The sequence below is a fragment of the Anomaloglossus baeobatrachus genome, chromosome 11 (assembly GCF_048569485.1).
Source record: "Anomaloglossus baeobatrachus isolate aAnoBae1 chromosome 11, aAnoBae1.hap1, whole genome shotgun sequence".
Taxonomy (NCBI): domain Eukaryota; kingdom Metazoa; phylum Chordata; class Amphibia; order Anura; family Aromobatidae; genus Anomaloglossus; species Anomaloglossus baeobatrachus.
Window position 1 is genome coordinate 144,701,917 of NC_134363.1, and position 10,257 is coordinate 144,712,173.

Consider the following 10,257-nt stretch of genomic DNA (forward strand, 5'->3'; position numbering starts at 1 on the left):
CCAAATCGCTGCAAACACTGATCATGGGCACACACACACTAATGCGGGCGTCACACGAGACGATCTATCGTGCGATGCATCGTCGGGGTCACGGTTTTTGTGACGCACATCCGGCATCGTTTTCGACGTCGTTTCGTGTGACACCTCCAAGCGACGCTGAACGTTCGCAAATCGGTTACAAATCGTGAGTCGTGTGCTCGTCATTTATTTTTAAAAAATCGTTTATTTTTCTTTGCGCTGGTTGTTCATCGTACCCGGGGCAGCACACATCGCTCCGTGTGACACTCGGAACGATGAACACAGCTTACTTGCATCCCACGGCACCCGCTGACTATGCGGAAGAAAGGAGGTGGGTGGGATGTTTACGTCCGGCTCATCTCCGCCCCTCCGCTTCTATTGGCCGGCGGCTGTTTGACGTCACTGTGACGCCGAACGTCCCTCCCCCTTCAGGAAGAGGATGTTTGCCGCCCACAGTGACGTTGCTCAGCAGGTAAGTGCGTGTGACGGCGGTTTAACGACTTTGTGCGACACGGGCAGCGATTTTGCCCGTGACGCACAAACGACGTGGGCGGGTACGATCGCTCGTGCGATCGTACGATAGATTGTACCATGTGACGCCCGCATAAGACTACGATCCCACAATGAGTATTTGGTGAGTTTTCGTTGTTGCAGATTTTCTGCATCGTTTTTACAATTATTAGGTAAAGTAGGGCACTTGCATTTTTATCTATGCAGTTTTTGTCTCTTTTTGGTAGGCCCTGCCTTAGAAATGATGCTTTGTTTTTACTACTTTTTAGTTTTTAGCTTTGGTAAAACTGTATTGATAGTGACAAAATCCCATCTGCCTGCAGCCAACATAATAGGAAGCAAATTGAATAGAAGAATTATAAGAATGCATACCAATATATTATGCCTCCAAATCGGGACATAAAAGCCCTGCCCTAGGACCTACCATCACCGCCCCAAAATGAAAGAGACCTTTAGACATGAGTTGCATAATCTTTATCCTTATGATGTTTGGCTTTGAGGATTGTCTTGGTAAAATTGGGATTTTTGGTGAGTATATAAGCACATACTCAACAGGTGCGCACGCAGAAGGGCGACTTGTTGAGCGAAGAAGTAGCTAGCTTCTCCTCCTGGTTTGGTTTATATAGAAATGAATGTAGCTGCAACTTAAACAATTGCATGGAAAGAAAAGTGTCATAGAGAGAAAATGTAATATCTATAAAAATATCTGTACCCCCACATTGAACATATGGGATTAAGTATAACTGGGGAAGGGAGAAAAAGTATTACTGAGGAAGAAACAGATTGCTGACACTACATTTGGCCCCTGTTCAGCAAGGACTCCATGGTGTGGACAGGTAATTTAACTGGTTATCTGCTGGGAAACAAATACAAGGTCTGGGGTCTGTATATTCAGAGGCGGAGAAGTACACTTTCTAAAGAAAATGCTTCCTTTGATCAAAGCAGGATCTTAAGCTTTTTGGGGCAGGTGGTTAGTGATGAAATTGGGGTTTGTATCGATTCGATATTTATGGGACATACATTTTCAGCTTCGTGGTCCCGAGGGGAAGAACATGAATATTTTTATATAATTGTGCGATCAGCACATCAGCCCCAAATTAATATCAGTTAGATGTATCCTGCTATCCATGCCATGTTTTATCTCTATATTAGGGTAAAATCATGATAAGCAAAGGATGTTATAAAGGGGACAAAACAATACAGTATATACAATTACATATTATAAAAAAGAATAACTACAGAAAAATAGCCAGTTTACTTCATCACTTTCCAAACAGCAGTGTAAAGGGAGCAATTTTCAGAAAGCTACGCTTATATAGAGGTGAGAGGCACACCGCGCACTATTGTAGCAGAAAGGTGAGTAGTCGAAGAAAAATTTTGTTAAAACAAAAAAACTTCAATTCATCCCTTTAAAACTTTTGATACCTGAAGAAGGCTAGCGTGCCAAAACACATTGTCTTTTAAAAGGACTGATATATAACTGCTATTGTAATGGATCTTTACTGTCTGTATCAAAACTTTTAAATGAATGAATTAAAGTTTTTTGTTTTAACAAAAATTTTCTTGGACTTGGACTGCTCACTGGATTCCTGCCTGTCTGCTACTATGTCATGGAAAGGGCTCAGCTGTATGGAAAGAAGAACTACAATGAAAGTTTGGACAATCCTACACAGCAGTGTGTCTTCCTGGCATAGAACAAGGATAATAATTTGGCATTTGCTTTTATTAACATTAGTTACACGTACCTAACTTCGCTCTGGTGACTAATAACAGGGCTTTTGATCAGATGTGGCTTCAGTTTCCAGAAAATGTCAAGATCCTCGTCTCTCAGGATATTTTCGTAGATGATATCATGGTCATGTTTCTTATCATAGTTTTACCTTTCTATAAATATGAAACATGGCATGGATAGCATCATCCATCTAACCAATATTAATTTGAGGCTGATGCCCTCATTGCACGATGATATAGAAATATGCATGTTCTTTCCATCGGGATCACAAAGCTGAAAATGTATCTCCCACAAATATTGGATCAATACAACCTCAATATTCATCACTGACCACCATCCCTAAAAGGTCTGTGATCCTGCTTTTATTGGAGGAAGCTGTTTCTTCTTAAAGTGTACTTCTCTGCCTCTGAATATACAGACCCCAGTGTGACGACATGGACACCCAATGCCTCTCATGGGTTAAAGTTTCTTAACATTTAGCCAGACGTATTGTTCTTATGTGTGCTAAGTTATGTTTGCTTAGCTATTGTTTCTCCAGACTCTTCCAGTAATCATTGTATTGTAGTTGTGTATTGCTAATGTAATTACCTTAGTAGTCATTGTCTAGTCTGTGCATTCCAGACAACATGTATACCCTCAGTCTTTCTGTAGACATCATTTGGATGAACCTTGTCCATGCAGCTTGAGATTCATCCAATGTGAGAGGCGATCTTGTCTAACCAATCGATAAGGACGCAGTGTATCCAAGTGGAAGGCTGTGGCTATTAAAGGGATTTCTTTAAGCCACCAGGTGGTTGTTGATGGATGCTGATGGATCCAGTATAAGCTCTTAGGAGCTGACTAGAGGATCAGGATACCCTGTGGCTTCAATCTAGGGACTCCGGTTCCAGTTGGAGACCATATCCACAGTCTAGGGATTTCGACTCCGGCTGCCAGGATTATATCATCAAACCAAGAACTACTTAAGGAAGAAACCCAGGTCGGGACAAATTGGTCACCTGGTACAGACTTTGCAGACCTCAGCCAGCTTCCTAAATCTGGCGTTATTCCAGTCACGGTGGGTGCCCGCCGAAAGCGGGGTGCTGCTGAATTGGAGTAATTAGCCCTGGAACATCTGAGGTATGGACATTCTAAATCCCTGGTGAGCCAGCGGAAGGGTGAGACTCTGTTGCCTGTTACATTTGTGTGTTTTGCTGGTTATGTGCCGTTAATTGTTTGGGGATCAAATAAAGTCTAATTATTGTGGTTCCCTCACCCTGTGTTGTCTGAGTAGTGTTACGCCCACGGTTAAGGAGGCCGGCGTTCAGTTGGGATGAGCCCTGAGCCACGCTTTCTTTCTAAAGGCGGCGGGTTTTTGTGGACGAGAGCACCCACTGAGCCCCGTGTCTCCACACCCAGACCTTGTGTATGTTTCACAGCAGATAATCAGTTGAATTACCTGTCCACACCTAAGGGGTCCTAGCTGAACAGGGGCCAAATGTAGTGTTAGCGTTTTCTTTTTTTCCTCAGTTCTAATTAATCCAATATGTTCAATGTCAGGGTGAAGATGTTTGGTTTTTTTTTATGGATTTTACAATTTCTCTGTATGACAAAAGGTAAGGTTTTTGTTTTTTTTTTTTTGTTTTGTTGTATTCCTAAAATATGTTACATAGTTTGAAAAAAGACCTAGGTCCTAGAGTTGAGTGAGTACCTAACTATTCGTACTCGCTATACTCATAACGAATACTGTCTACTACACGCGTATTTGTTCTGAATAGTGTGTGCAATTCAAGTCACTGGCGAAAAACCTGCAATGTAACGAGTAACCCAAATTCTGCAATATTCGCTACTCGCACAAATAGTGCAGCATTCAGGTTGCTCGTTACATTGCGAGTTTCTCCAGTGACTTGCATTGCACACTCTATTCGGAACGAATACACGAGTATTAGACAATACTCGTTATGAGTATAGGGAGTACGAATAGTTAGGTACTCGCTCAACTCTACTAGGTCCATCTACTTCAACCTTCCTCCCCCAATTATACATTTTGTCACTTATAACCAACAATGTTGTGTGTACTGAGGAAATCATCCAGCCCTTTTTTAAAAGCTGTTCTAGTATCTGCCATTACTACCTCTTGTGGTCGGCATTCCACAGTCTGACTGCTCTAACTGTAAAGAACCCTTTCCTATTTAGCTGCTGGCATTGCTTTTTTTTTTTAACCTACTTTTTTGTGTTACAGGTGGTGTGGGCTCCACCTTCCCTCTTAGTGAACAAGGCAAACTATTAGCTATGAAAGTGTCAAACCTCTTGGGGATGGACATATGCGGCATCGACCTTCTCCTGAAGGATAATGGATCGTTCGTGGTTTGTGAGGCTAATGCAAATGTTGGTTTTACTGAATTTGACCAGGCGTGTAAATTAGATCTTGGCGCTATTATTGCAGATTATGCAATATCTCTTATCCCCAGTAGGCCATCTGAAGAGATGTCTCTGCTATCTGCAGAATCCAGCCCTCAAGAAATCAATGAGACAAAAGCACTTGCATCTGCCAGCAATCACAAGACCAGTGATGGATCGCGCTGTAGTAATAGTGTTTCTGATGTAAAGGAAATCAGGGATTCTATCAATGCACCAAAGCCATGTTCCCCGTTACAGATAGATAGTATCTGTAATGATGTCACAGAGTAAACTACCTCTTCATTATCAGTGTAAATGAATGCACTTATCAATCACGGTGGGAATCTCGGCTCATCAGGGGCTTGCAAATAAATAACAAAAGATATGTTCTGAGCCGCTATAGTGCTAAAAAGGTAATAATTCTGCTGCTTCCTTGTCTCATCAGCAACAATGGTACTCCTGGGACCAAATTTATTATTTGCACCTGTAGAATACAAAGTGGCTGTGTATGGGGGAACGTGCATAGGAAAAAACATTCTTGGTGCCAAGGGAGAAAGCATTCCCTCCTCATCAGTATATGGAACTGGGGTGCAATGAGCAATTGTATGCATAATTATTGTTTTTAATATTTTTTTAATGGATTTAGGCTGGTCTTCATCCAATTGAATAATGGGCTAAACTGGTTGAAGGAGGAGGTTGCATTTAAAGGGAACCTGTCAGCAGATTTGGGGCCTATAAGCTGCGGCCACCACCAGTGGTCTCTCTTATATACAGCCTTGTAAAATGCTGTATATAAGAGCCCAGGCCGCTGTGTAGAACATAAAAAAAACACTTTATAATACTTAACTTAACGGAGTGGAGTTGGTTCAGATGGGCGTCTCCATTCTCCGGTGCCGGAACCTCCTCTTTCGGCCATCTTCGTCCTCCTTCTGAAGCCGGGGTGCATGCCGCGTCTACGTCATGCACACTCGCCAATCCCGTGTAGGCGCACTACAATACTTTGATCTGTCCTGCTCAGCGCAGTTCAAAGTGCGTCTGCGCAGGACCTCAATGCTGGCGAGTGTGTATGACGTAGGACGCGTCATGAACCCCGGCTTCAGAAGAAGGAGGACAAAGATGGCTGAGCGAGGAGGCGCCGGCAGCGGAAAACGTAGATGCCAATATGACCCATCTCCACCGCAGCGACCGTTTAGGTAAGTATTAAAAAAGTGGTTTTTTTACGTTTTACACAGCGGCCTGGGCTCTTATATACAGCATGTTAGAATGCTGTATATAAGTGTTCACTGGTGGTGGCCGCAGTTTATAGGCCCCAAATCTGGTGACCGGTTCCCTTTTAATTTTCTTTCTTCATGTTCGATAACTATAGTATCATTTTAGGATAGAGAATGGTTCATTGATGCAGTCCTTAAAGTTGCTGTCGGGATCTTGGAGGCAAACCCTTCACCAACCAGTTTAGTTATTCAGGCCCCAAAGTCAAAATATTTGGGACCCCATAAAGCCCAGAATTCCAAAAACAGATATGAATATTGAGCGTATGTACATGTACAATGGTACGCGCCCACAATCAGGACCCGCTGCATCCTGGACGTGGTGGGTCCTCACCAGCGGGGCCGCGAGTCTCCTCCACAGGAGACCACAGCGCTCGTGCCCACGATCCCGGTTCGGGCAGTTGCGGTCTCTCGCTGTGATCTCCATGCAGAGAACACTCGCGTCTCCGCAGCAAAGAATTGACATGCTTGCGGCTTTAAGAGCTGCACCCATGTCTGTTAGCGCTGCGAGCAATACACACACAGAGGGCATGGGATTTCTAGAAATCCAATCCACTGTACTTGTACTGTACCACTCAGCGTTTTAGATGTAGCTGAAACACGCGAAGTCCAAAACGCTGTGATCTCTGATCGTGGGCAGGCAGCCTTAGAGTTATGGAGACAGCCATGCCACCGACTCTTAGGGGTAGTTTGCACGGTGCGACATCGCTACTGCGATCTCGTCGGTGTCAAATCGAAAGTGATGCACATCCGGCGCCGGTAACGACGTCACAACGTGTAAAGCCTAGAAGCACCGATAAACGATCGCAAAAGCGTCGAAAATCGGTGATCTGTGTAGTGTTGGTCATTTCCATAATTTCGCTGCAGCGACAGGTACGATGTTGTTCCTCGTTCCTGCGGCAGCACACATCGCTGTGTATGAAGCCACAGGAGCGAGGAACATCTCCCTACCTGCGTCCCACCTGCAATGAGGAAGGAAGGAGGTGGGCGGGATGTTTACGTCCCACTCATCTCCGCCCCTCCGCTTCCATTGGCCGCCTGCCGTGTGACGCCGCACGACCCACCCCCTTAGGAAGGAGGCGGTTCGCCGGCCAGAGCGACGTCGCAGGGCAGATAAGTGCGTGGGAAGCTGCCGTAGGGATAATGTTTGCTACGGCAGCTATCACAAGATATTGCATCTGCAACGGGGGCGGGGACTATCGCGCTCGGCATCGCTACAATCGGCTAGCGATGTCGCAGCGTGCAAAGTACCCCTTAGACTTCACTGGTGTAAATCATCATTTCTTACCCAAGCAGTATTACGAGCCCTTTTGTTTTTTTTAAAGGGTGGGATCACCAAAGTGGAGAGTGGGAATGTATTCACTACTAATAAGGGTATAACTTGAAAATGCTGAAGCCTAGCTAATTACGGAGCCAGGGTAAGCCCTGTCAAACGGGGTGAGGGTATGCTGAGACTGTGGTGAAGACCTTGAGACCTTGTATGTCCCTAAATTAGTAGGTGCCTTGTATGCCCTTCCTGTTATTTTGTCTGGACAGCCTTTCAGCTGACAAAGTAATGCACTTGTTTCCTTATGAGTTGTGGGTGATAGTAAGCCAAATGGACTCCATATACATTAAAAAATGAGCAATACCCACCAATAATGGCATCATCGGTCAACCATTTAATGTGCATGGGGCCTTCCAACTCCCCCCCTCCCGATAGATGAAGACTTTAATGTAGATAAGAGTCTGACAATTTGAATCCAAACATCTGACCCTTTCGTTTCTGGCAGCGACTTGTCAGGTCCTGTATGCACCCAGAACCACGAGCAGTTCTGGGTGCATATTGCTAATCGCTGCCTTACTGTCCCAGCCTATAGTAGCATAGATAAAGAGATCTTTAGAAGAAGTATTTTTAAAGATCCTTTATGATATGCTAATGAGGCCAGGGACTAGTTTCAAGGGCGTTAGTTCCCTTGCCTAGACTGCCCCTTTAGCATGTAGGCACGCCGATGTGGGCGTGCTAACATGCCGTTGAATGCACTGCGTCAGAGGCATGATCGATCTCATCTATGCTGCCACTGCTGGTTTTCGTCTCAGTCGCAGGATCAGAAGTCATGCGCACTACACCAGTTTGAAGCCGTGACTCTTACACCCGGCTTCATAGTCCGGGACTTCTGATCATGCGCACTGAGCTGAAAACCAACGGTGGCAGAAGAGAGGGGAGAGCGACCATGCCTCTGACACTGCACATTCATTAGCATGTGAGCACGCTCACAGGGACATGCTAACATGCTAAGGAGGCCAACTAGCCAAAGCAACTAACACCCTTGTAACTAGTCGCTGGCCTCATTAGCATATCATAAATGATCTTTAGAAATACCTTTTCTAAAGATCTCTTTATCTAGGCTTCTGGATACAGGCACATTAAGGCAGGGATTAGCAATATGCACCCAGAACTGCGCGTGTTTCTGGGTGCATATTGCACTTGATAGGTTCCCTTTAAGTTTTTTTTTCTACCTATCCTTTGAAAACACATGAACGCTCAGCCAAGCAGAATGCTCATGTATGTTGGAAGAGAAAGCTTTTGGCCGACATTTATCTAAGGTGCATGGCCTGTGTAACTACTGTTTCGCTGCAAATTTATTTGTAGGAAATACATTTCATATGGAAAGTACCCACCATATGCATTTTACTGAACTATGGTATTATAAAAGTCAGTGCCAACACAGTATCATTACGCTACTTATTTTGTAAGGTCATCAAGGTGAATGGGCTGAAAAAAAAAATACTGCAATAAAATAGAAAGTGCATCAGGTGCCAACAATGAGCACAGAAAGAAAGCTGGATTACTAGAATCTAAAATCTGTGCGAGAAGTGATATGCCCTAGGAGTGTCCCCATCAGTATTACGTAGTTATAAAAAACTACAATTATCAGCATGCTGGGAGTTCATTCAGATGTCGCTGATTTATCTCATACAAGAAAATTGGTCCAAATTTCATCAGTTTTTCCACTGATGAGAAAATAAATTAAGTTTCTCCACCTTCTACTGATCAGGCAGTGATAGAGACCGCACACGGATGGCATCTGTCACGCTAGGTAATGGGAAGTACCCAGCATACATTGAAAGAAAAGGGAGACCCTGTGTCTAAGGATCGGGGAGATGGTGACCCCTTATTAAGCCTACTGCTGGTCCCTGGGTCCCCTCACCACCTTAGATAGGTTCTATGGCCCAAGCTGGATACCTGGCCCTAGAGTGACCCTGATCTGGGCCCTAGGTAGGGAACGGATGGAATGAGCGCTTAGTCAACCCCACTAAGATTTAAAGAAGACACAGGGATAACAAACAAGTGAAGGAAACAACAACTTCTCTCCAGATGCCTCAAGAACAGGAACTGAAAACGACAACCAGGTTACACCAGAAGAATGCGAGCCGACTGCTTGCACTTAAGACTTATTAAGACTTAAGGGTAGAGGACTTATTATCAGCACTGAATATGTGGAATTGAAAGTATATATAGACACCAAGGAAGTACTGATGAAAAGCAGCTGAAGGGTGAGGAACTACGTAGGGTCCTAAAGAGAAAGGGATGAAAAAAGCAGAGGAGATACATAGGATACCAAATACACCAAGAAGGAATAATAGAAGGTCAGGGAGCAGTTTGCGCAAACAAACGTAGTGACCTTCTATCACCGGACACCACATCACTGTCTGTCCAATTTTCTCACCAACCCATAGACTTTTATTGCCGAGTTTGATCTGACACTTGGATCAATATTACACATTTGTCAAAAGTGACCAGATGCATTTTTGGAATAGTTAACAATCCCTTTATTTTAGGGCTAATGCTGTCCACAGTGTTTACTATTGCACTAATTAGAAATTGCCAACAATTTCTATAAAACCTTCAAGGTCCTTTGTGACTCTCAAAGAGCTGCTGCAAAGTGATTCAATGCAACCATGGACCATACTCACTAAGGGATAATGCTTTCTCGGGCACGGTACTCCCATTATATGGTGCGTTGTCTGAGTAACCGCCATGGCCCCTTCATTCAGGTGAATAGTGGAGGTATTGTGAACCACAAAAAAAGAATCCAATTTCAGACATTGTGATTTTTTTTGTATTGAATTAAAAAGAAAGTTTGGTCTTTAAAAAAATTGTCCTTGGAAGCAGAAATGCAATGAAAGTGAGATTTATTGTATAGGCTTTATCTGTTCAGCCATATCACCCAGGATCTAGAACTTTTATTTCAACCGGAGATGAGCTGAGCTTACAAAGAAATGACGGGCAGCGTTAGCTGAAGAGTTTGCTTTTATCTTTACACGCTTTCATTATTAAAGAATTCAGAGTGTTCAGGATCTATGAGG

General features: G+C 44.0%; 1 protein-coding gene across 2 annotated transcripts in view; it reads left to right on the forward strand.

Moving 5' to 3' along the window:
* Positions 1-5,397, forward strand: part of RIMKLA (ribosomal modification protein rimK like family member A) — a 78,737-nt gene extending 73,340 nt beyond the window's left edge. For both annotated transcript variants that reach the window (XM_075328969.1, XM_075328970.1), the window contains exon 5: positions 4,482-5,397. In XM_075328969.1, the coding sequence (XP_075185084.1) occupies positions 4,482-4,930 (449 nt within the window). In that variant the 3' untranslated portion in view covers positions 4,931-5,397. The remainder of the gene's footprint in view (positions 1-4,481) is intronic.
* Positions 5,398-10,257: the final 4,860 nt, after the last annotated feature.